Source organism: Amphiprion ocellaris, chromosome 20 (assembly GCF_022539595.1).
Source record: "Amphiprion ocellaris isolate individual 3 ecotype Okinawa chromosome 20, ASM2253959v1, whole genome shotgun sequence".
NCBI classification, from domain to species: Eukaryota; Metazoa; Chordata; class Actinopteri; family Pomacentridae; genus Amphiprion; species Amphiprion ocellaris.
The window spans coordinates 14,327,610-14,353,175 of NC_072785.1; the positions used below are offsets into that span (position 1 = coordinate 14,327,610).

At 39.9% G+C, this 25,566-nt stretch overlaps 3 protein-coding genes and 1 pseudogene across 3 annotated transcripts; 2 read left to right on the forward strand and 2 right to left on the reverse strand.

Annotated features, from left to right (window-relative positions):
• Positions 1–2,729, forward strand: LOC129347823 (protein kintoun-like). The gene is made up of 2 exons (XM_055006251.1): positions 1–2,076; positions 2,171–2,729. The coding sequence occupies exons 1-2, from the start codon at positions 253–255 to the stop codon at positions 2,579–2,581; spliced, it is 2,235 nt and encodes a 744-aa protein (XP_054862226.1). The 5' UTR covers positions 1–252; the 3' UTR covers positions 2,582–2,729.
• Positions 2,728–8,480, reverse strand: LOC111565943 (leucine-rich repeat protein 1). Its single transcript, XM_023266271.3, has 5 exons — positions 7,935–8,480; positions 6,590–6,688; positions 5,673–5,925; positions 4,921–5,395; positions 2,728–3,568 (listed from the first exon to the last, which is right to left on the reverse strand). The coding sequence occupies exons 1-5, from the start codon at positions 8,115–8,117 to the stop codon at positions 3,313–3,315; spliced, it is 1,266 nt and encodes a 421-aa protein (XP_023122039.1). The 5' UTR covers positions 8,118–8,480; the 3' UTR covers positions 2,728–3,312.
• Positions 8,481–16,332: 7,852 nt separating this feature from the next.
• On the forward strand, positions 16,333–21,725 carry LOC129347682 (leucine-rich repeat protein 1-like; annotated as a pseudogene).
• On the reverse strand, positions 21,721–24,451 carry LOC111565942 (protein kintoun). Its single transcript, XM_023266270.3, has 2 exons — positions 22,377–24,451; positions 21,721–22,282 (listed from the first exon to the last, which is right to left on the reverse strand). The coding sequence occupies exons 1-2, from the start codon at positions 24,198–24,200 to the stop codon at positions 21,872–21,874; spliced, it is 2,235 nt and encodes a 744-aa protein (XP_023122038.1). The 5' UTR covers positions 24,201–24,451; the 3' UTR covers positions 21,721–21,871.
• Positions 24,452–25,566: the final 1,115 nt, after the last annotated feature.

The following is a 25,566-nucleotide window of genomic DNA, read 5'->3' on the forward strand; positions in this document are numbered from 1 at the left end:
CCCCGTCTGTGTTGCTATGGTTATATCAACACGACCGGATCTTAGTTTGCTAAAGTTTGGTGTTTGTTGCTCTCGCTAAAACGCATATTAACGCATCTGAAACGAAATAAATGCCAATTTTTTTCGGTGTAGTGAAACCAGTTTGTAGCTGTTAATGTGTTTAAGTTTTTGCCGTTTTTTGGACGCTTAAGTCGCAAAAGTTTGGCGGCAGGTTTTGTCGGGTAACTTTATTCAACTCAACGTTTCGTTACTATGGATGTCGGAGATACGCTGAAAGAGCTCAACATGACAGTGGATGAAATGGACAAATTTACAAAAGCTTTCAAAGACGACAAATTCAGGGAAATGTTGCGAGATTACGCCCAAGAAATTTCAGACCCGGAGAACAGGAAGAGGTATGAAGAGGAGATCAAACTTTTGGAGCAGGAGAGAGGAAACAGCATCGAGTTTATCCACCCGCAACCATTTAGGGCGTTTAAAACAAGCGTGGATGGCAAACAGAAATGCTTTATCAATATATGTGCCAGTGAAAAAGTTGGGAAGCCTGAATCTAAGTGTGTTGTGTCAGAGGATGGCCGCAGAGGACAGCGTTGGTCCCTGCCTCACAGCCTGCCACCTGGGAGGCCAGATACAGACCACAAAGGTAACAAAATCATGATTTATGACGTTGTTTTCCACCCTGACACTCTCCACATAGCAAGCAAAAACAAAAGATTTATGGATATGGTGGAGGGCACAGCTATTCAGGGAATCCAGGATGCTTTTAAAGTGACTCTGGACAAAAACAATGTGAAAGAGATGAGAACAAAATATAAAGGCACCCCACAGCCTTGTGTGATTCGAAAACCAATACCTGGATACAAAGCCAAGGAGCAATCAGAGCAGCCTGACCTCCTTGCCTTCCCATACCCAGATGAAAAAAGACCTGCCACACTTACCCAAGCAAAGACTACAGAGTTGCCTCCAATGAAAAACAGCAGTGCTGAACCTAAAAGCTTCCAGATCCAGCCTCAGAAAACCAAAGAATCAACCAAGCCAAAATACACAGTAAAATATCGATCTGTCATCGACCTACAGGACTTCAGATACTCTAGAGACTCAGCCCAAAGCCCCAGGCCCAAAGAGATTGTGGTTACTATTGATATGCCACTCCTGAAGTCGGTCGGTGACACCAGCCTTGAAGTGAAGGAGAAAACCCTGCTGCTGGAGTCCAAGACACCAGCCTACAGACTGGAGCTGCCCTTAGCCTATTCTGTGGATGAAGACAAAGGAGAGGCCAAGTTTAACAAACAGAGGGGGCAGCTTACCGTCACACTGCCTGTTCTTCCTCCTAAAGTGGATTTTGATTATTTGGCAGGTCCTGCTATGACCGACGGTGATTTTCAGAGTGTAAGTGACGATGAGAGCCAGAAGGACAGTGAGGTTGAAGGTGATAAAAAGGAGCAGGAGAAGCATTGTGTTGAGAAGGGACAGGAGGAAAAACAGATCCAAGAACAGGGGACAATGGTAGAGGAAGCTGAAGAAGAGGAAGAAAAAGGCCAAGAGAAAGGAGAAGAGCAGATGAGGGAGGATGGAAAAAATGAGGAAGGAGAGGAAACTGGTGCAGAGGAGGAAACATGGAAGGAGCTGGAAAGAAAAAGTCTGGAAAGTGTGGAGGAGGAAAAAGGAGTTGAGGTTCAAAAAAGTGGAGAGCAGGAGCAGATAAATAAAGAAATTGAACGATTGACAAGGCAGGACAAGCAAAATGAAGATATAGAGTTAAGTAAATGTGACAAATTAAGGGAACACGGATGCAATACATCAACAGAGAAAAGAAAATCTGATTTAAGAGGTTTCCAGTGTGATATAGGCATTTCTGATGAAGAAGAAAACTCAGTGGCTGCTGATAGCAGAGATGTGGCTTCATCTGAAACTGAAAAACAGCACATTTCTATTTCTGCTGGACACTCTTGTGGCATGAAAGAGAGGGGCGAAGGAAATTTGACCTCTAGTTTGGACTCAGCACCCAAAATAAAGACTTCAGATATCCAAGAGGAGAGTGAGAAGACAAAAGAAACTGTACAAGGAAATATGCAGGTGAGATAAATACTGAGAATCAGCAGGGGTAGTGTAAGAGTGTGTGATCATAGCAAACTGCAAGCTTTTTTCTCCTTTTGTGTTTTTCTACTAGGTGGGAACAGATGAGGAATCCAAGACTTTGATTGTGGCTTCTTTAGCCCCACCTATGACAACCACCATTAGTCAGAACAATGTGGAGGACAGCTGCATTTCTGTAAAGTCCAGCAAGATCCCTGAAGCAGATGAAGCAACGAAGTCAAGCAGAGGAGATACAGGCAAACAGTTCACACTTTGCTCTGAGGAAGTAGCTGCACACTCGGTAAAGCAGCAGGATGTGAAGGAGGAAATAGACATCGATGACCTGCCAACAGAGCAAATCTTCCAAACCTCAGAGCATGACAAGAAGCCACCAGCCGTGTTACTGGGGGAAATTGATACAGATGGAAATGAGACAGTCATCAGTGATCATTCCACATCTACTGGCTTCATCTTCCAAAACACCCTCTTGTATGAGCTGGACTGATGGATGGAGTAAGACTTGAGAGAAAAGAACAAGTTGTCTTGTTTTACAGGAATTATAAATGCTGTTAAAGTTCTCACCTTCCTCTCCAGTCACTTAATTGAAATGACAAAAATGACACCAAATCATTTCAAAAACCCAGAATAAACTACTGAAGACAAAACAATGAATACTTTTATTTATTTTTCATGTATATATAGATATATATAAAAAAGTTGTGAGTCAGTAGCAAAGCAATAACCAACTCCTTTTAGCCATTGCTCAAGAACCCTGAGACACTGTGTTCATAAAATTGATCTAATTTCTTTATTCCCATGCCTAATGGAAGTAGGTCATTAAGGGAACCTGCAGGAAGAAAAGAAAAAGACAAGATGTATGACGATTTGTCAGTGTCGCTGTCCACTATCATTACAGTCCCACTCTTTTACAGATGGAGCACGAAATATGGTATTTTTCTTTGTCTCTTACCCCATTTTGATCTATAGTAAGTGCCTTATAAGTTGAATGTAAGTGTAAAACAGGAAGCTTGAAGCACTTTAAAAAACAAGTTGTAGAAAGTCAACATTGCTCTTTCATTTAAAGGTAATATCAAGAAACAGTACAACTTGGGTATTTCCTGCTGCCGCTTCTTCTTGGTATCATCTCATCAGACATCGTCCTCCAGTTTCTCACAACTACTGCAGCACTAACTCCAGCGGTTGGTGTGTTCTTTTGTCAAGTAAGTCTTTTTGTCCTCATCTTATTCCTCTCTGGAGGGAGTTGTCTAAAAATTCAGAGTAGCAGGAAAGAGAGCAGAAGTGCTGCTGCACCGGAGCATCTGTGCCTCCCATGTCATCCACCAGCACCACTGTGTGAGAGACCTGGTGCAGGTTCATGCTCACAGCTGTTTTGATGTAGTAACTGATGCAGACGCAACCGCAGTCGCAGATCTTGGCTACTTCAAGGTCCCGGCATAAATGTGCAGGGATGAGGTGAGGTCCGTATGGTATCCTGTTAGGTGAATCAGGAAGAATACAAGGTTATGAGTTTGTTAGCTGCAAATTAGCATCAAGCAGGAACTTACAAACCAGTTAGGCTTACAATGCCTAAAAAAGTATTTGCACCCCTTTAGTTTTTTTTCCTTTTGTTGCTGTCGGACATTAAATTATGGTGTATTTTTTACAAGAATTCACAAAAACAATACTCTTTCAAATCAAAGTCCAGACAAATTTTACAAAGCAATGTCAATTAAATAAAAATCTAAAATTTAAAAACAGTGATTGAAAAAGAAAAGAATAAAGATCTCTGTATCTGGAAAGTTCAGTCACTGGTGAATTAGTACTCCTGGTTATAACTACACCATAAAGACATGGACAACACAAAGCAACTCTGAAATAAAAGGAAAAAGGTTATGGCAAAGAATATGTCAGGGGATGATACAAGAACATTTCCAAGTCAATGAATAGTTCCTTGGAGAACAGTTAAATCCATCATTAAGAAATGGAAGGAAAATGCCACATAAGCAAGTCTGCCTAGATAACATAATGCTGCCACCACCGTGGTTCATGGCGGGGATGGTGTATTTGTAATCGTGCGCAGTGTTTGGTTTCCGCCAAAAATAGCATCTAATCCAATTCCCAAAAAGTTCACTTTTGGTCTCATCAGACCAAAAAACCTCTGTGTCATGGCTTCTGATGAACTTTAGTGGAGATTTAAGATGAGCATTTTCAACAGTGGCTTTGTCTTTGTCCACAGTCACTCAGTTTTTAAGGACGGCCTGCTCTAGGCAGATTCATGCATGTGACATATTTTTACCATTTCTTAATGATGGATTTAAAATGTACTCCAAAGGATATTCAGTGACTTAGACATTTTCTTGTATCGTCGCCTGACTTGTGCATTTCAATAACCTTTTCACAGAGTGCTTGGAGTGGTTTTTATGTCTTCATGGTGGTGTTAAACCCAGGGTACTGATTCACCAATGGCTGGACTTTTCAAAAATAGATGTCTTTATACCACACTCATGTGAGATACTTTAACTATACTTAGATTATAACTATTTCACTGACTGTGTGACTTCCAAACCTGATAGGTTGCACCTGTATCAAATAAGGTGATCCACTTTCAAGGGGGTGAATACCTTTTGACATTTTATATTTTTAATAATTGACACGCAGAAATCTTTTTTTCAATTCATCATAACATTATACATGAGTATTTTTTTGTGAATTCTTGTAAAAGAAGTCTGAATAAATTGACCATGATTCAAAGTTGAAATGCAATAAACAAGGAAAACCTCCAAGGGGATGAATACTTTTTAAGGGCACTGTAAGTGTGATGTTCAACAGGTGCTTAAATCTAACCTGAGATTGGCCACAGCTCTGGAGGCTATCTCTTGAAGTGGAAGGGGGAATTTGAGTTGCATTTTGTTGTCCAGAGGGTTGGGCTGGACAAAGGGATTTCCAAACAAGTCCAGGTTCTCCAGGCACAGCTTCCGGAAGTCGCTGGGCAACACGGCCAGCTGATTATGTGCTGCAGACAGGAACCTCAACTTGGAGAGTCGGCCGATGTGGAACGGCAAACAAACGAGTTCATTGTCATCCAATTTGAGGTTCACTAGCTCTTTGAGCTGGCAGAACTGAGTAGGAAGCGACTGCAGTCGATTCTGGCTGATGTCCAGCAGCTGGAGGGTCCGCTGCAGGGTGGACAGGCAGAGGGCCTCACTGAAGGCTTCCAGGTGGTTGTTGTGGAGAATGAGTTCAGAGAGGCAGCTGAGGTCACCGATTGTAGCAGGGAGTTTCTTGATGTGGTTGTTACTGAGGTCTAGCTTGCGTAGAGCTGGAAAAACAAAATTGAAAAGACAAATTTTAGTAAGAATGGTCAGAATCTACGCAGCAAATGTTTAGATACCCTGACTTTTCATCTCAAGCTCCTAAAGCCCTAAAATGTCCATTATGTATCATAATTATTTTCCCAGACTTTGGAAGACTTATGTTTCCACATGCATGAGTGGTGCCTTTTTGAACAGAAAGAATGCACATCAAGCACTATCAAGCTCCACAGGCCAAAATATAGGTCGCAGTACATCATCAACAACCCACTCGACTCGTTTTACCTTTGAGGGACAGCATTCGCATGTCCACACGTGACAGTTTGCAATATGAGACCTGCAGCTGCTCCAAAGAGTAGGGAAAGTTAGATGTGAGGGGGTAATCCTTCTTGGAGACGATGGTGAGCTTCTTCTTGGGTTGCTCTACATCTCTGGCCCGAACAGGAGTGAGTGTGGACAGAGGAAGGCTGCTTGTGTCAGTTCCTCTGTCTGCCAGACGAGCTGCTGAGAGGAAGTTCTTCAAGCTATTTGCATCGGCCTGCAAATACATAAAGATACAGGTTAATCAATAGACGAACAGGCAACCGATTTAGCAGACTGACGGTTTCTTCTCAGGTGACTGGATACCTTGAAATATCTAACCTAAATACACTGGCCTAGAATATCTTGACACAGTTCTTTTGAATGAAGCACTTGATGCTGTTGGGAATTAAAATGTGAGTAGGAAGGAAATTACTGGAGGTTGAACTCCAGCACCTGTACTGTGTAAGGTGTTCAATTTCAGAGGCATGCAAAAAGGTGATAAATCACTTTTACAAGTATGTTTGTGGTTATGGTATTGAGGTGTGGACAAAATTGCGGCCCAGTAAGTAAACTGAGATTTGGTGAACTCTGTTTTCCCTGATCATCTGAATTTTGTACAGTCTGTCAGTCAGTTTGTGGGAGTGTGACTGCTTTTTCTAACAACATGACCTGCTAAAAAGGGCAACAAATGGAAACAATGAGGATGCAATGTACTGGCATCGAGTGCAGTCAAAACAGAAGTATGTGTGTGTCTCGCTGAGTAGACTGCCTGACTCTCAAATCTTGTTTCTTGGAAATACTCGACTCTTATAAACTTGAATTTCTTGTTCTGAACAAAAAAAAAAAAAAAAAGAAAAAAAAAAGAACAGTCTGGAATTACACCATGCTGGATGTCATACCTTGCTCAAGCAAATGTCAACAGCAGGTTCCTTTAATCTCACTGTGGCCTTGCCTTCATCCACAAACCAAGTGAAGAACTTCTCTATGTTGCCTTTCAGCTGCAAGAGAAAATTGGCAAACGTCAGTAGTGGAAAAATACATTTCAAAACTGCAGGGCGGGTATACATCATGATTCAACTGAGAGTGATTCAGTCCTTTAACATGTACAGACAGGAACACTGAAAGCTTTTCAACCTTTCTGTCAACAATCAGTCTGATGGAGCTTTAACCTTTGAAATCAATGGCAGAAGGTCCTGAGAAGCTCTTTAATGCAGTGTTCAGACCATGACAACAATACAACTAGGAGATCTAATCTTTGTGGGAAAGATAATGATTAATTTAAAAGGCAGATTTAGGTGACTCGGGTGATAGTTACTTGGTGTGTTTTGCTCATGCTTGTCTAAACTATATGGAATCAACTCATATTATTTTCACCATCAAATAAGCTACCATTTACTTTTTAAAATGATCATTTGTTCTACAAACAGAAAGTAATGCAATTTGACTTTGGAAAAATACTTAAATCAGTGAATGGAAATGTGTTTTTATATGTTTTTAATCTTTCTTTAGGAGCAGATAAGTATGTGGCAGGTAAAGTGAACATACTTACAGAACTAAAATTCTTTGTTGTGGTTTCCATAATGTGATCAAAACATTTAATACAATATCTAAATATGTCCACAATGCTAAGAGTACAGTATTTTGGCCTCTAACTAGGTCACAGACTTGCCCTAAGTGAAACGTGTATATTGTGTATAATTATATATATATATATGAATATATTTAAATGACACTAACACTGTAGCTTCATCACTGGTTTCTCTGTTAAGATGCGAACATTATTTTTAAGATATAGCAAATTTAGTTACATTAGTCAGGGCAGACTGCAGTGATGAATTCTGAGAAACAAATATGTTTCAAGTTTCATTGAACATAAACATCTTTCTTTCTCCACTAGGCCTGACATTTCTTTAAAAAATAATTCTCTTCTGTAAAATAGGGAGGTAAATCCAGTTCATGTTCACCGTATGAATGTTTTAGTCATTGGTTTCACTTTAGCACTAATATGGGGTAGAGATACTCTTGTGCTTTGAACTACTGCTACTTTACATCGTGGCGACAATCCTTTTATTCCTATATTTTGATAATATATGTACAAAAATACATATATATATATATATAAAGAAGAGGCCACACATCCTGGGTCAGACACTAAATAAACAATGCTGTTCCAGGAGAAACAGTAAATGCAGTATGGAAGTAGAAACAAACAGCAGCAACAATAACAATAACAGAAACACACACCTTGTACTTTGACCCAGCTCTGTCTTTGGCTGTGCAGATCATCATGTAGATGTTGCTGCGTTGACTCGTCTTGTCCAAATGTTTCCCGATGGAAAGTACCGCTCTCATCCCTTTGCCTCGACTTTTCATCCCAAACGAGGGAAGCATCCGATTAACCACCTCGACATCACACTGAAGCTTCATCGCAACCAAATACTAAAACACTCGAGTCCGGCTTAGTGCCGAGTCAGAGTGACCTAATGGTGTAAATGCATACCAGAGGAAAACTTCCGTGGAAAAGTTACGCTTGCTGCTGAGTTGGTGACCCAACACCAACACATCCGTGCTCGTCATGGATGTCAACAGCGGAGCAGCCGTCTTTACCGAGCCGCAGCTGCACCTACACTGCTGCGGGCGAAACTACACAGCATATACAGCGGGAATAGTAAGAGTTCGGCGGACAGCGGCGGGTTTTTGGACCGTATTTTGACTCTCTGCAGATCGGATGTTTTTCACTGCTGTCAGTCGCTGTTAGCTGCCGTTAGCATAATCCCGCGCGCGTGGGAAGTGACGTCAGGGAGGCGTGTGTTAAAATGCTCCGGGCGCGCGAAGAACTCATTGTGTTAAACAGGAAAACAAAACAACAATTAAAAAAAAAAAAAAAAAGCAGTACTGACTTTGAAAACAGCTAAGAGTTGTTTTTTTAAAGAAAAAATAACAATAAAAATTCAAATTGACTATAAAATTTCCAAATGGAAACGACATTTTTGTGGAGGTTCTGGGTCCGTACGGATCTGGTAATTGGATTTTCCGTTCTGAAACGGGTATTGAAAAACAAAAAACGAATGGTTATTTGATTTTCGTTTTAAAATACAAAAATTCAAATTGAAATACAAGGTGTTTATCCTTTTCATGATCAATAAAGGATATACGATTTTTTTTTTAAATGCTTTGATTTTCGTTTTATATTTAGAATAACAAGAAAGTAAAATCAGTAAGAGACAGAAACGAAAAAGGTCCGTTTTTTCATTTTCTGAGACCGGAAGTGGTCATCAGCAAGTGTGGAGCCAAACGACAAGATTCTCAGAGTGCGGAGCCAGAGAGCAGCGATTGGTCAGACCATAGATATATATAGAAGCCAGCGCGCTAGCGTATCTAGTCTATGTATATCTATGGTCGGCACGTCTGGTAGCATCTCTGGCTGCTGTTGATAGTGATGGCTGATCGAGGCTTTGTTGAAGCTTCGACACTTCATTCAAAACATGGTTCATTACTCGAGGCCTCAATGACACACAGTGCTCGAGTAGGACATCTAGTGGTCAATAATATGAAGTGCAATCAAGACGTGGTCGGTTCATGGATTGTTTTGGATTTGATTCGCCATGCACACATTCCTGTTTGACTACACTAGATGATTGTATAGGTTGTAGTGGACACAAAAATAATATTACTAGTAATAATAATGACAATAACTATTGAAGAGCACGTTTCTTATTTCCCATGTTTGTCTGTATCCCTATATACTCTTTGCTTATATTCTGTGTTATGAAACATTTAAACGGTGCTGGTACATTCATGAGATGCTCTACAAATACAGACTGATGTCATTTTCACATGGGGCTGGTGCAAATAAAGATTTTATGGATTATTATGGATTTTGGCAAAGTATGTCTTGGGGTTTATTGGTAAAGAGGTCAGTAAAGAGGGTGTGCTTATGTAACTGGTTATGAGTTTTTATTGAGAAATAATTTATCAACAGTTTTGGGACCACTGTTCCCTCTAAGCTGCGCGCGTGCGCAATTGCGCACTGCTGACACGGTCTCCGCGCACAGAAAATCTGCGCTGCGCACAAAAAAAATCCAACCTAAATTGTAAATAAAATAAACATGTAACAATTCATTCTGTGCTATTTTTCAGTGTGAGTCAGTGAGTGACCGGTGACTGGCTGCTGCAGCCAATGATGCGATTCACATACGTATTTACCATAGACTGTATATAATGGTATTTACGCAGCTAATCAACGTCAGACGTCCTTATGTGCAGCCACTGTTGTTCTCATAGATATGAATGAGTAGATAGGACACGCCCCTTTGAGCTGCGTACTACGGCGAGGCTAAGCTAGTGGGGGCAAAGTTTCAGTGCATTCCGTTGATGTAGACGGCGTGAAAACGGAAACAAGTATACTGGCTCACTGTGCTGCATACAGTTACACACTACGTCGTACGATTGAGACAAGGAAACTTGGAATGACTTTTCATAGGTAAGAATAGTTTTTGGCTCTTTTTTCATTATGAAATCTTGTTGAGAGCTTCCAGTCTATGAGAGCTAACTAGTTAGCCACTAGCAAAACACTAAGGCGAGCTAGCAGCTTGACAAGCAAATACCAGACGATTAATAGTAGCTGTAGTATAGTTGTACAAGCAGTAGTAGTAATACTAAAAGTACAAGCAGCAGTAGTAGTATAAACAGCTGTCAGAGTCGTAGAAGTAGTATCAGCATTTGTAATAGTATTACAAGTTGTAGTAGCAGTGCCAGTATCAGCAGCAGTAGTGTCCTACCACTACTACTAGTAGTAGTCACATTGCTATTACTACCACCAATACAACCAATAGTACTTATAAAGCCTAACTCATGTATATCCAGATTACCATCTATGTTCTTCCTCCAAACCCATTTTATGATTGGGATTACAGGCAGTTCTTTAGGACTGCTCTCAAATAATAGAAATGTTACTAAACAAAGTTATACTTATCAAATTAAATAGCTCTGGTCTCCAGTATATTGGCGAATTCGGTTATTTGTACTTAATTTATTAGCATGATTTCTTTTTAATATGTTGTCTACAGACTTAATTACTTCTCTGTCTACTTTTCTTACTCCATGTAGGTTTCCCAGAGACTATGGGTTGAGGAGGAATTGGAAGTTTGTCGGCTTAGACCTGGTGTCATTCCATCAGTGTTAAACTTCCCGGCTCATCTTGGAAGAGTACGTGCCAGAAAGACCACGACCAAGCAGCCTTGAGATCTTAGGCAGCGTCTCCCTCAGGTGGGTGTCGACAGTGTTCACAGTCAGGTCTGTAGATGGGGGAGGCCGCCACCCACCTCCCCGCCTACTCTCTACCCAGACTCCGCCTTGGCTCCACCCATGTGGTCACTTTATTAACTACGATGCCGAAGGGACGACGAAATTACTTCTTTTCCTCTGATCTGTAGCTCAGTGAGTTAAGGGTTTATCTGTAGAGCTGCAGGTCGCTGGTTCAAGACCAGACCCTTCTTAAATTTTATCAAAATCCTGACAAAGACAAAGAAAAATGCCAGTGGTGGGTCTTGAACCTACTACCTTCCACTTGGTAATCTTTCTTCTTATCCCCTGAGCTACTCACTCAGATACTTTTTTTTTTTTTTTGCGCATTTATCATCTATTTTTTTGCCATTTTCGAGTTTTTTTAACTTGAGTCTCGACTCGATCGTTTTTCTCAGGAGGTTGGACTTTAGCCTTTGTGCTGGAGGGTTGAACCCTCAGTTCCAAGACTTTCAAAGCCTCCAGACCTCCCGAGTCCTCAGGACCTGAGCTTTCACACAGTCTGAGGGCTGAAATTTTCTAAGTCCCACAGTAGTTCTCTGTTAGATTGAACTTCCAGACAGTCCAAGGACTGAAATCTTAAAAGTTCTTGAGTACTTCTCTGTTAGTTTGAACCTTCAGACAGTCTGTTAATGTTTCGATTAAATCTTTAAGGTTTTTCTTTTTAAATGTTTTACCACCTTTTAATGTTTAATTTTCTTTTTAAATCCTTCATTGTATTTTCTGTGTAATTCCTATTTGAACTTTTATTGTCTTTAAGACATAATTTTCTAATTAAACATTTAATTTTTTAATTAAATGTTTTGTCTTTTTATTGGATAGGTGTAGTGAGAGACAGACAGGAAACAGGGGAAAAGAGTCAGGGGAAGACTTGCAGCAAAGGGCTGCTAGCAGGACTCGAACCCGGGACGCTGCGTCAGGGACCATTCCCTGTACATGGGTCACCTGCTTAACCCGTTGAGCTATATGGGCACCCATGTTTTGTCTTTTTAAGGGTTTAATAATCTGATTAAATGTTTTGCATTTTTAAAAATGTTTAACATTCTTCTTGTTTAATTGTATTTTTTAAATGTTTAATGATGGAAAATACTTTATCTGTAATTTCTAATATTTGTATTTTAAAAATTTTGTTTAATTTCATAATGACATGTATTGTATGTTGTTGAATTATCTCATTCCATATTTTGTCTGTTTAATAGAGTTAAACATTAAATTACATTAAATTATATTAAACAGACAAAATATGGAATGAGATAATTCAACAACATACAATACATGTCATTATGAAATTAAACAAAATTTTTAAAATACAAATATTAGAAATTACAGATAAAGTATTTTCCATCATTAAACATTTAAAAAATACAATTAAACAAGAAGAATGTTAAACATTTTTAAAAATGCAAAACATTTAATCAGATTATTAAACCCTTAAAAAGACAAAACATGGGTGCCCATATAGCTCAACGGGTTAAGCAGGTGACCCATGTACAGGGAATGGTCCCTGACGCAGCGTCCCGGGTTCGAGTCCTGCTAGCAGCCCTTTGCTGCAAGTCTTCCCCTGACTCTTTTCCCCTGTTTCCTGTCTGTCTCTCACTACACCTATCCAATAGAAAAGACAAAACATTTAATTAAAAAAAATTAAATGTTTAATTTAGAAAATTATGTCCTTAAAGACAATAAAAGTTCAAATAGGAATTACACAGAAAATACAATGAAGGATTTAAAAAGAAAATTAAACATTAAAAGGTGGTAAAACATTTAAAAAGAAAAACCTTAAAGATTTAATCGAAACATTAACAGACTGTCTGAAGGTTCAAACTAACAGAGAACTACTCAAGAACTTTTAAGATTTCAGTCCTCAGACTGTGTGAAGGTTCAAACTAACAGAGAACTACTGTGGGACTTAGAAAATTTCAGCCCTCAGACTGTGTGAAAGCTCAGGTCCTGAGGACTCGGGAGGTCTGGAGGCTTTGAAAGTCTTGGAACTGAGGGTTCAACCCTCCAGCACAAAGGCTAAAGTCCAACCTCCTGAGAAAAACGATCGAGTCGAGACTCAAGTTAAAAAAACTCGAAAATGGCAAAAAAATAGATGATAAATGCGCAAAAAAAAAAAAAAAAAGTATCTGAGTGAGTAGCTCAGGGGGTAAGAAGAGAGATTACCAAGTGGAAGGTAGTAGGTTCAAGACCCACCACTGGCATTTTTCTTTGTCTTTGTCAGGATTTTGATAAAATTTAAGAAGGGTCTGGTCTTGAACCAGCGACCTGCAGCTCTACAGATAAACCCTTAACTCACTGAGCTACAGATCAGAGGAAAAGAAGTAATTTCGTCGTCCCTTTGGCATCGTAGTTAATAAAGTGACCACATGGGTGGGAGCCAAGGCGGAGTCGTGGGTAGAGAGTAGGGCGGGGAGGTGGGTGGCGGCCTCCCCCATCTACAGACCTGACTGTGAACACTGTCGACACCCACTGAAGGGAGACGCTGCCTAAGATCTCAAGGCTGCTTGGTCGTGGTCTTTCTGGGCACGTACTCTTCCAAGATGAGCCGGGAAGTTTAACACTGATGGAATGACACCAGGTCTAAGGCCGACAAACTTCCAATTCCTCCCTCAACCCATAGTCTCTGGGAAACCTACATGGAGTAAGAAAAGTAGGACAGAGAGTAATTAAGTCTGTAGACAACATATTAAAAAGAAATCATGCTAATAAATTAAGTACAAATAACCGAATTCGCCAATATACTGGAGACCAGAGCTATTTAATTTGATAAGTATAACTTTGTTAGTAACATTTCTATTATTTGAGAGCAGTCCTAAAGAACTGCCTGTAATCCCAATCATAAAATTGGGTTTGGAGGAGAAACATAGATGGGTAATCTGGATATACATGAGTTAGGCTTTATAAGTACTATTGGTTGTATGGTGGTAGTAATAGCAATGTGACTACTACTAGTAGTAGTGGTAGGACACTACTGCTGCTGATACTGGCACTGCTACTACGTACTTGTAATACTATTACAAATGCTGATACTACTTCTACGACTCTGACAGCTGTTTATACTACTACTGCTGCTTGTACTTTTAGTATTACTACTACTGCTTGTACAACTATACTACAGCTACTATTAATCGTCTGGTATTTGCTTGTCAAGCTGCTAGCTCGCCTTAGTGTTTTGCTAGTGGCTAACTAGTTAGCTCTCATAGACTGGAAGCTCTCACAATGATTTCATAATGAAAAAAGAGCCAAAAACTATCTTACCTATGAAAAGTCATGTCCAAGTTTCCTTGTCTCAATCGTACGACGTAGTGTGTAACTGTAGCAGCACAGTGAGCCAGTAAACTTGTTTCCGTTTTCACGGCCGTCTACATCAACGGATTGCACTGAAACTTTGCCCCCACTAGCTTAGCCGCCGTAAGTACGCAGCTCAAAGGGGCGTGTCCCTATCTTACTCATTCATATCTATGAGAACAAACAGTGCTGCACATAAGGACGTCTGACGTTGATTAGCTGCGTAGAATACCATTATATACAGTTCTATGGTAAATACGTATGTGAATCGCATCATTGGCTGCAGCAGCCGTCACCGGTCACTCCACTGACTCACACTGAAAAATAGCACAGAATGTATTGTTACATGTTTTATTTTATTTACAATTTAGGTTGGATTTTTTTTGTGCGCAGCGCAGATTTTCTGTGCGCGGAGACCGAGTCAGCAGTCGCGCAATTGGCGCACGGCGCGCAGCTTAGAGGGAACAGTGGTCCCAAAACTGTTAGATAAATTATTTCTCAATAAAAACCTCATAACCAGTTACATAAGCACACCCTCTTTACTGACCTCTTTTACCAATAAACCCCAAGGACATACTTTGCCAAAATCCATAATAATCCATAAAAATCTTTATTTGCACCAGCCCCAATGTGAAAATGACATCAGTCTGTATTTGTAGAGCATCTCATGAATGTACCAGCACCGTTTAAATGTTTCATAACACAGAATATAAGCAAAGGAGTATATAGGGATACAGACAAACATGGGAATAAGAAACGTGCTCTTCAATAGTTATTGTCATTATTATTACTAGTAATATTATTTTGTGTCCACTACAACCTATACAATCATCTAGTGTAGTCAAACAGGAATGTGTGCATGGCGAATCAAATCCAAACATCCATGAACCGACCACGTCTTGATTGCACTTCATATATTGACCACTAGATGTCCTACTCGAGCACTGTGTGTCATTGAGGCCTCGAGTAATGAACCATGTTTTGAATGAAGTGTCGAAGCTTCAACAAAGCCTCGATCAGCCATCACTATCAACACAGCCTGAGATGCTACCAGACGTGCGACCATAGATATACATTAGACTAGATACGCTAGCGGCGCTGGCTTCTATATAGATCTATGGTCTGACCAATCGCTGCTCTCTGGCTCCGCACTCTGAGAATCTTGTCGTTTGGCTCCACACTTGCTGATGACCACTTCCGGTCTCAGGAAAATGAAAAAACGGACCTTTTTCGTTTCTGTCTCTTACTGATTTTACTTTCTTGTTATTCTAAATATAAAACGAAAATCAAAGCATTTAAAAAAAAAAATCGTATATCCTTTATTGATCATGAAAAGGATAAACACCTTGTATTTCAATTTGAATTTTTGTATTTTAAAACGAAAATCAAATAACCATTCGTTTTTATTGTTTTTTCTTCAATACCCGGTTTCAGAACGGAAAATCCAATTACCAGATCCGTACGGACCCAGAACCTCCACAAAAATGTCGTTTCCATTGGAAATTTTATAGTCAATTTGAATTTTTATTGTTATTTTTTCTTTAAAAAAACAACTCTTAGCTGTTTTCAAAGTCAGTACTGCTTTTTTTTTTTTTTTTAATTGTTGTTTTTGTTTTCCTTTTTAACACAATGAGTTCTTCGCGCGCCCGGAGCATTTAACACACGCCTCCCTGACGTCACTTCCCACGCGCGCGGGATTATGCTAACGGCAGCTAACATGCGACTGACAGCAGTGAAAAACAATCCGATCTGCAGAGAGTCAAAATACGGTCCAAAAACCCCGCCCTGTCCGCCGAACTTCTTACTATTCCCGCTGTATATGCTGTGTAGTTTCGCCCCGCAGCAGTGTAGGTGCAGCTGCGGCTCGGTAAAGAAACGGCTGCTCCGCTGTTTGACAACCATGACGAGCACGGATGTGTTGGTGTTGGGTCACCAACTAGCAGCAAGCGTAACTTTTCCACGAAGTTTTCCTCTGGGTATGCATTTACACCATTAGGTCACTCTGACTCGGCACTAAGCCGGACTCGAGTGGTTTTAGTATTTGGTTGCGATGAAGCTTCAGTGTGATTGTCGTAGGTGGTTAATCGATGCTTCCCTCGTTTGGGATGAAAAGTCGAGGCAAAGGGATGAGAGCGGTACTTTCCATCGGGAAACATTGGACAAGACGAGTCAACGCAGCAACATCTACATGATGATCTGCACAGGCCAAAGACAGAGCTGGGTCAAAGTACAAGGTGTGTGTTTTCTGTTATTGTTATTGTTGCTGCTGTTTGTTTCTACTTCCATACTTGCATTTACTGTTTCTCCTGGAACAGCATTGTTTATTTAGTGTCTGACCCAGGATGTGTGGCCTCTTCTTTATATATATATATATATGTATTTTTGTACATATATTATCAAAATATAGGAATAAAAGGATTGTCGCCACGATGTAAAGTAGCAGTAGTTCAAAGCACAAGAGTATCTCTACCCCATATTAGTGCTAAAGTGAAACCAATGACTAAAACATTCATACGGTGAACATGAACTGGATTTACCTCCCTATTTTACAGAAGAGAATTATTTTTTAAAGAAATGTCAGGCCTAGTGGAGAAAGAAAGATGTTTATGTTCAATGAAACTTGAAACATATTTGTTTCTCAGAATTCATCACTGCAGTCTGCCCTGACTAATGTAACTAAATTTGCTATATCTTAAAAATAATGTTCGCATCTTAACAGAGAAACCAGTGATGAAGCTACAGTGTTAGTGTCATTTAAATATATTCATATATATATATATAATTATACACAATATACACGTTTCACTTAGGGCAAGTCTGTGACCTAGTTAGAGGCCAAAATACTGTACTCTTAGCATTGTGGACATATTTAGATATTGTATTAAATGTTTTGATCACATTATGGAAACCACAACAAAGAATTTTAGTTCTGTAAGTATGTTCACTTTACCTGCCACATACTTATCTGCTCCTAAAGAAAGATTAAAAACATATAAAAACACATTTCCATTCACTGATTTAAGTATTTTTCCAAAGTCAAATTGCATTACTTTCTGTTTGTAGAACAAATGATCATTTTAAAAAGTAAATGGTAGCTTATTTGATGGTGAAAATAATATGAGTTGATTCCATATAGTTTAGACAAGCATGAGCAAAACACACCAAGTAACTATCACCCGAGTCACCTAAATCTGCCTTTTAAATTAATCATTATCTTTCCCACAAAGATTAGATCTCCTAGTTGTATTGTTGTCATGGTCTGAACACTGCATTAAAGAGCTTCTCAGGACCTTCTGCCATTGATTTCAAAGGTTAAAGCTCCATCAGACTGATTGTTGACAGAAAGGTTGAAAAGCTTTCAGTGTTCCTGTCTGTACATGTTAAAGGACTGAATCACTCTCAGTTGAATCATGATGTATACCCGCCCTGCAGTTTTGAAATGTATTTTTCCACTACTGACGTTTGCCAATTTTCTCTTGCAGCTGAAAGGCAACATAGAGAAGTTCTTCACTTGGTTTGTGGATGAAGGCAAGGCCACAGTGAGATTAAAGGAACCTGCTGTTGACATTTGCTTGAGCAAGGTATGACATCCAGCATGGTGTAATTCCAGACTGTTCTTTTTTTTTTCTTTTTTTTTTTTTTTTTGTTCAGAACAAGAAATTCAAGTTTATAAGAGTCGAGTATTTCCAAGAAACAAGATTTGAGAGTCAGGCAGTCTACTCAGCGAGACACACACATACTTCTGTTTTGACTGCACTCGATGCCAGTACATTGCATCCTCATTGTTTCCATTTGTTGCCCTTTTTAGCAGGTCATGTTGTTAGAAAAAGCAGTCACACTCCCACAAACTGACTGACAGACTGTACAAAATTCAGATGATCAGGGAAAACAGAGTTCACCAAATCTCAGTTTACTTACTGGGCCGCAATTTTGTCCACACCTCAATACCATAACCACAAACATACTTGTAAAAGTGATTTATCACCTTTTTGCATGCCTCTGAAATTGAACACCTTACACAGTACAGGTGCTGGAGTTCAACCTCCAGTAATTTCCTTCCTACTCACATTTTAATTCCCAACAGCATCAAGTGCTTCATTCAAAAGAACTGTGTCAAGATATTCTAGGCCAGTGTATTTAGGTTAGATATTTCAAGGTATCCAGTCACCTGAGAAGAAACCGTCAGTCTGCTAAATCGGTTGCCTGTTCGTCTATTGATTAACCTGTATCTTTATGTATTTGCAGGCCGATGCAAATAGCTTGAAGAACTTCCTCTCAGCAGCTCGTCTGGCAGACAGAGGAACTGACACAAGCAGCCTTCCTCTGTCCACACTCACTCCTGTTCGGGCCAGAGATGTAGAGCAACCCAAGAAGAAGCTCACCATCGTCTCCAAGAAGGATTACCCCCTCACATCTAACTTTCCCTACTCTTTGGAGCAGCTGCAGGTCTCATATTGCAAACTGTCACGTGTGGACATGCGAATGCTGTCCCTCAAAGGTAAAACGAGTCGAGTGGGTTGTTGATGATGTACTGCGACCTATATTTTGGCCTGTGGAGCTTGATAGTGCTTGATGTGCATTCTTTCTGTTCAAAAAGGCACCACTCATGCATGTGGAAACATAAGTCTTCCAAAGTCTGGGAAAATAATTATGATACATAATGGACATTTTAGGGCTTTAGGAGCTTGAGATGAAAAGTCAGGGTATCTAAACATTTGCTGCGTAGATTCTGACCATTCTTACTAAAATTTGTCTTTTCAATTTTGTTTTTCCAGCTCTACGCAAGCTAGACCTCAGTAACAACCACATCAAGAAACTCCCTGCTACAATCGGTGACCTCAGCTGCCTCTCTGAACTCATTCTCCACAACAACCACCTGGAAGCCTTCAGTGAGGCCCTCTGCCTGTCCACCCTGCAGCGGACCCTCCAGCTGCTGGACATCAGCCAGAATCGACTGCAGTCGCTTCCTACTCAGTTCTGCCAGCTCAAAGAGCTAGTGAACCTCAAATTGGATGACAATGAACTCGTTTGTTTGCCGTTCCACATCGGCCGACTCTCCAAGTTGAGGTTCCTGTCTGCAGCACATAATCAGCTGGCCGTGTTGCCCAGCGACTTCCGGAAGCTGTGCCTGGAGAACCTGGACTTGTTTGGAAATCCCTTTGTCCAGCCCAACCCTCTGGACAACAAAATGCAACTCAAATTCCCCCTTCCACTTCAAGAGATAGCCTCCAGAGCTGTGGCCAATCTCAGGTTAGATTTAAGCACCTGTTGAACATCACACTTACAGTGCCCTTAAAAAGTATTCATCCCCTTGGAGGTTTTCCTTGTTTATTGCATTTCAACTTTGAATCATGGTCAATTTATTCAGACTTCTTTTACAAGAATTCACAAAAAAATACTCATGTATAATGTTATGATGAATTGAAAAAAAGATTTCTGCGTGTCAATTATTAAAAATATAAAATGTCAAAAGGTATTCACCCCCTTGAAAGTGGATCACCTTATTTGATACAGGTGCAACCTATCAGGTTTGGAAGTCACACAGTCAGTGAAATAGTTATAATCTAAGTATAGTTAAAGTATCTCACATGAGTGTGGTATAAAGACATCTATTTTTGAAAAGTCCAGCCATTGGTGAATCAGTACCCTGGGTTTAACACCACCATGAAGACATAAAAACCACTCCAAGCACTCTGTGAAAAGGTTATTGAAATGCACAAGTCAGGCGACGATACAAGAAAATGTCTAAGTCACTGAATATCCTTTGGAGTACATTTTAAATCCATCATTAAGAAATGGTAAAAATATGTCACATGCATGAATCTGCCTAGAGCAGGCCGTCCTTAAAAACTGAGTGACTGTGGACAAAGACAAAGCCACTGTTGAAAATGCTCATCTTAAATCTCCACTAAAGTTCATCAGAAGCCATGACACAGAGGTTTTTTGGTCTGATGAGACCAAAAGTGAACTTTTTGGGAATTGGATTAGATGCTATTTTTGGCGGAAACCAAACACTGCGCACGATTACAAATACACCATCCCCGCCATGAACCACGGTGGTGGCAGCATTATGTTATCTAGGCAGACTTGCTTATGTGGCATTTTCCTTCCATTTCTTAATGATGGATTTAACTGTTCTCCAAGGAACTATTCATTGACTTGGAAATGTTCTTGTATCATCCCCTGACATATTCTTTGCCATAACCTTTTTCCTTTTATTTCAGAGTTGCTTTGTGTTGTCCATGTCTTTATGGTGTAGTTATAACCAGGAGTACTAATTCACCAGTGACTGAACTTTCCAGATACAGAGATCTTTATTCTTTTCTTTTTCAATCACTGTTTTTAAATTTTAGATTTTTATTTAATTGACATTGCTTTGTAAAATTTGTCTGGACTTTGATTTGAAAGAGTATTGTTTTTGTGAATTCTTGTAAAAAATACACCATAATTTAATGTCCGACAGCAACAAAAGGAAAAAAAACTAAAGGGGTGCAAATACTTTTTTAGGCATTGTAAGCCTAACTGGTTTGTAAGTTCCTGCTTGATGCTAATTTGCAGCTAACAAACTCATAACCTTGTATTCTTCCTGATTCACCTAACAGGATACCATACGGACCTCACCTCATCCCTGCACATTTATGCCGGGACCTTGAAGTAGCCAAGATCTGCGACTGCGGTTGCGTCTGCATCAGTTACTACATCAAAACAGCTGTGAGCATGAACCTGCACCAGGTCTCTCACACAGTGGTGCTGGTGGATGACATGGGAGGCACAGATGCTCCGGTGCAGCAGCACTTCTGCTCTCTTTCCTGCTACTCTGAATTTTTAGACAACTCCCTCCAGAGAGGAATAAGATGAGGACAAAAAGACTTACTTGACAAAAGAACACACCAACCGCTGGAGTTAGTGCTGCAGTAGTTGTGAGAAACTGGAGGACGATGTCTGATGAGATGATACCAAGAAGAAGCGGCAGCAGGAAATACCCAAGTTGTACTGTTTCTTGATATTACCTTTAAATGAAAGAGCAATGTTGACTTTCTACAACTTGTTTTTTAAAGTGCTTCAAGCTTCCTGTTTTACACTTACATTCAACTTATAAGGCACTTACTATAGATCAAAATGGGGTAAGAGACAAAGAAAAATACCATATTTCGTGCTCCATCTGTAAAAGAGTGGGACTGTAATGATAGTGGACAGCGACACTGACAAATCGTCATACATCTTGTCTTTTTCTTTTCTTCCTGCAGGTTCCCTTAATGACCTACTTCCATTAGGCATGGGAATAAAGAAATTAGATCAATTTTATGAACACAGTGTCTCAGGGTTCTTGAGCAATGGCTAAAAGGAGTTGGTTATTGCTTTGCTACTGACTCACAACTTTTTTATATATATCTATATATACATGAAAAATAAATAAAAGTATTCATTGTTTTGTCTTCAGTAGTTTATTCTGGGTTTTTGAAATGATTTGGTGTCATTTTTGTCATTTCAATTAAGTGACTGGAGAGGAAGGTGAGAACTTTAACAGCATTTATAATTCCTGTAAAACAAGACAACTTGTTCTTTTCTCTCAAGTCTTACTCCATCCATCAGTCCAGCTCATACAAGAGGGTGTTTTGGAAGATGAAGCCAGTAGATGTGGAATGATCACTGATGACTGTCTCATTTCCATCTGTATCAATTTCCCCCAGTAACACGGCTGGTGGCTTCTTGTCATGCTCTGAGGTTTGGAAGATTTGCTCTGTTGGCAGGTCATCGATGTCTATTTCCTCCTTCACATCCTGCTGCTTTACCGAGTGTGCAGCTACTTCCTCAGAGCAAAGTGTGAACTGTTTGCCTGTATCTCCTCTGCTTGACTTCGTTGCTTCATCTGCTTCAGGGATCTTGCTGGACTTTACAGAAATGCAGCTGTCCTCCACATTGTTCTGACTAATGGTGGTTGTCATAGGTGGGGCTAAAGAAGCCACAATCAAAGTCTTGGATTCCTCATCTGTTCCCACCTAGTAGAAAAACACAAAAGGAGAAAAAAGCTTGCAGTTTGCTATGATCACACACTCTTACACTACCCCTGCTGATTCTCAGTATTTATCTCACCTGCATATTTCCTTGTACAGTTTCTTTTGTCTTCTCACTCTCCTCTTGGATATCTGAAGTCTTTATTTTGGGTGCTGAGTCCAAACTAGAGGTCAAATTTCCTTCGCCCCTCTCTTTCATGCCACAAGAGTGTCCAGCAGAAATAGAAATGTGCTGTTTTTCAGTTTCAGATGAAGCCACATCTCTGCTATCAGCAGCCACTGAGTTTTCTTCTTCATCAGAAATGCCTATATCACACTGGAAACCTCTTAAATCAGATTTTCTTTTCTCTGTTGATGTATTGCATCCGTGTTCCCTTAATTTGTCACATTTACTTAACTCTATATCTTCATTTTGCTTGTCCTGCCTTGTCAATCGTTCAATTTCTTTATTTATCTGCTCCTGCTCTCCACTTTTTTGAACCTCAACTCCTTTTTCCTCCTCCACACTTTCCAGACTTTTTCTTTCCAGCTCCTTCCATGTTTCCTCCTCTGCACCAGTTTCCTCTCCTTCCTCATTTTTTCCATCCTCCCTCATCTGCTCTTCTCCTTTCTCTTGGCCTTTTTCTTCCTCTTCTTCAGCTTCCTCTACCATTGTCCCCTGTTCTTGGATCTGTTTTTCCTCCTGTCCCTTCTCAACACAATGCTTCTCCTGCTCCTTTTTATCACCTTCAACCTCACTGTCCTTCTGGCTCTCATCGTCACTTACACTCTGAAAATCACCGTCGGTCATAGCAGGACCTGCCAAATAATCAAAATCCACTTTAGGAGGAAGAACAGGCAGTGTGACGGTAAGCTGCCCCCTCTGTTTGTTAAACTTGGCCTCTCCTTTGTCTTCATCCACAGAATAGGCTAAGGGCAGCTCCAGTCTGTAGGCTGGTGTCTTGGACTCCAGCAGCAGGGTTTTCTCCTTCACTTCAAGGCTGGTGTCACCGACCGACTTCAGGAGTGGCATATCAATAGTAACCACAATCTCTTTGGGCCTGGGGCTTTGGGCTGAGTCTCTAGAGTATCTGAAGTCCTGTAGGTCGATGACAGATCGATATTTTACTGTGTATTTTGGCTTGGTTGATTCTTTGGTTTTCTGAGGCTGGATCTGGAAGCTTTTAGGTTCAGCACTGCTGTTTTTCATTGGAGGCAACTCTGTAGTCTTTGCTTGGGTAAGTGTGGCAGGTCTTTTTTCATCTGGGTATGGGAAGGCAAGGAGGTCAGGCTGCTCTGATTGCTCCTTGGCTTTGTATCCAGGTATTGGTTTTCGAATCACACAAGGCTGTGGGGTGCCTTTATATTTTGTTCTCATCTCTTTCACATTGTTTTTGTCCAGAGTCACTTTAAAAGCATCCTGGATTCCCTGAATAGCTGTGCCCTCCACCATATCCATAAATCTTTTGTTTTTGCTTGCTATGTGGAGAGTGTCAGGGTGGAAAACAACGTCATAAATCATGATTTTGTTACCTTTGTGGTCTGTATCTGGCCTCCCAGGTGGCAGGCTGTGAGGCAGGGACCAACGCTGTCCTCTGCGGCCATCCTCTGACACAACACACTTAGATTCAGGCTTCCCAACTTTTTCACTGGCACATATATTGATAAAGCATTTCTGTTTGCCATCCACGCTTGTTTTAAACGCCCTAAATGGTTGCGGGTGGATAAACTCGATGCTGTTTCCTCTCTCCTGCTCCAAAAGTTTGATCTCCTCTTCATACCTCTTCCTGTTCTCCGGGTCTGAAATTTCTTGGGCGTAATCTCGCAACATTTCCCTGAATTTGTCGTCTTTGAAAGCTTTTGTAAATTTGTCCATTTCATCCACTGTCATGTTGAGCTCTTTCAGCGTATCTCCGACATCCATAGTAACGAAACGTTGAGTTGAATAAAGTTACCCGACAAAACCTGCCGCCAAACTTTTGCGACTTAAGCGTCCAAAAAACGGCAAAAACTTAAACACATTAACAGCTACAAACTGGTTTCACTACACCGAAAAAAATTGGCATTTATTTCGTTTCAGATGCGTTAATATGCGTTTTAGCGAGAGCAACAAACACCAAACTTTAGCAAACTAAGATCCGGTCGTGTTGATATAACCATAGCAACACAGACGGGGCCATTGGTGCAACAAGGAAATGTCTCCCCAATGCAACACAAACAGTCGACCAAGTTTAATATATTTTTAAATTGCTACGTAATTTCAACTGACTAAAAAAATATAAAAATAAGAACTTGTGATCAATTTGGTAAACTATTATGCTGTAGAGTGTATACAAGCACACTTCCTGGTACTCACTTTTTGCACACAGTTGTGTTATGGAGTGTATGTAAATGGGAGGTAAATTCAAGAATACAATGTAAGAAAATTAAGAAATATATATGTGAAGATTTATTTTCACTTTGCCATTACTTTACGGATTCACTGTCAGTATATTATAGAATAATCTATATAGAAAGCCCCGCTCTTACTTGTATGAATGAAAGCATCTGATTCATGAACATATTAAATTTTTAATATCAATCACTGTTGATATATCTTTTAACGAGTTATTGAGTGAAAAAAATGCATTAGTCTCCACAGCATCTACATTACTTTTGGCAGCTTATTTTACAGTTACGTGATATATTCAATAAACTTATCAATGAGACTATTTTTGCTGTATCTCAAAACCATGTATTTTTTTATTCAAAGCTTTAAGGGTAAACACTGATGGTCTTTATGATTAATGAAATGTATTCAAAGTAAGTGCCATTTTGACATTTTAAAAGCTCATCTGTTAGAGATTGTGATGATCAATAAATAGGTCCACTCCTAAGGTCACTTCATAACGTATGGTAGATGAATAAAATACATCACAATAAATAACCAATGGTTTTTTAAGCAGAAAAATGTCAGTGTAACACATACATAGTTATTTGACTTTTTTCCCTTAATATGAAACAATAAAAATAAAACATCTCTTTTGATCATTTTGTATTTAATTGTACACGACAAGGATATGAGTAGTAATTGTAAAGAGCATTTTTTTTTCGCATATGTTTTTAATATTAGGACATTTTTTTAGTCACTGTAAATGGTGAAATACCATCTTCACGCCAGCAGGTGTCCCTGTAGACCTCAGTTCAGGTGGCACATGTCCAGTGAGTATGTCGGTCAGTAAGGCAAATGGGCGGGTGCAGAGGGAAGAGAGGTGATTGGTCGCACCCCCAACAGTTCATATTTCTCTCTG

What these genes read in the sequence shown, in the direction of transcription:
- LOC111565943 (XM_023266271.3), bottom strand. Translation starts at nt 8,117, where the DNA reads ATGAAGCTTCAGTGTGATGTCGAGGTGGTTAATCGGATGCTTCCCTCG. An exon ending in GAGCTGGGTCAAAGTACAAG is followed by an intron (nt 6,689 to 7,934) that starts GTGTGTGTTTCT and finishes TTTCTCTTGCAG; the next exon opens with CTGAAAGGCAACATAGAGAA. An exon ending in TTGACATTTGCTTGAGCAAG is followed by an intron (nt 5,926 to 6,589) that starts GTATGACATCCA and finishes ATGTATTTGCAG; the next exon opens with GCCGATGCAAATAGCTTGAA.
- LOC111565942 (XM_023266270.3), bottom strand. Translation starts at nt 24,200, where the DNA reads ATGGATGTCGGAGATACGCTGAAAGAGCTCAACATGACAGTGGATGAA. An exon ending in CTGTACAAGGAAATATGCAG is followed by an intron (nt 22,283 to 22,376) that starts GTGAGATAAATA and finishes TTTTTCTACTAG; the next exon opens with GTGGGAACAGATGAGGAATC.
- LOC129347823 (XM_055006251.1), top strand. Translation starts at nt 253, where the DNA reads ATGGATGTCGGAGATACGCTGAAAGAGCTCAACATGACAGTGGATGAA. An exon ending in CTGTACAAGGAAATATGCAG is followed by an intron (nt 2,077 to 2,170) that starts GTGAGATAAATA and finishes TTTTTCTACTAG; the next exon opens with GTGGGAACAGATGAGGAATC.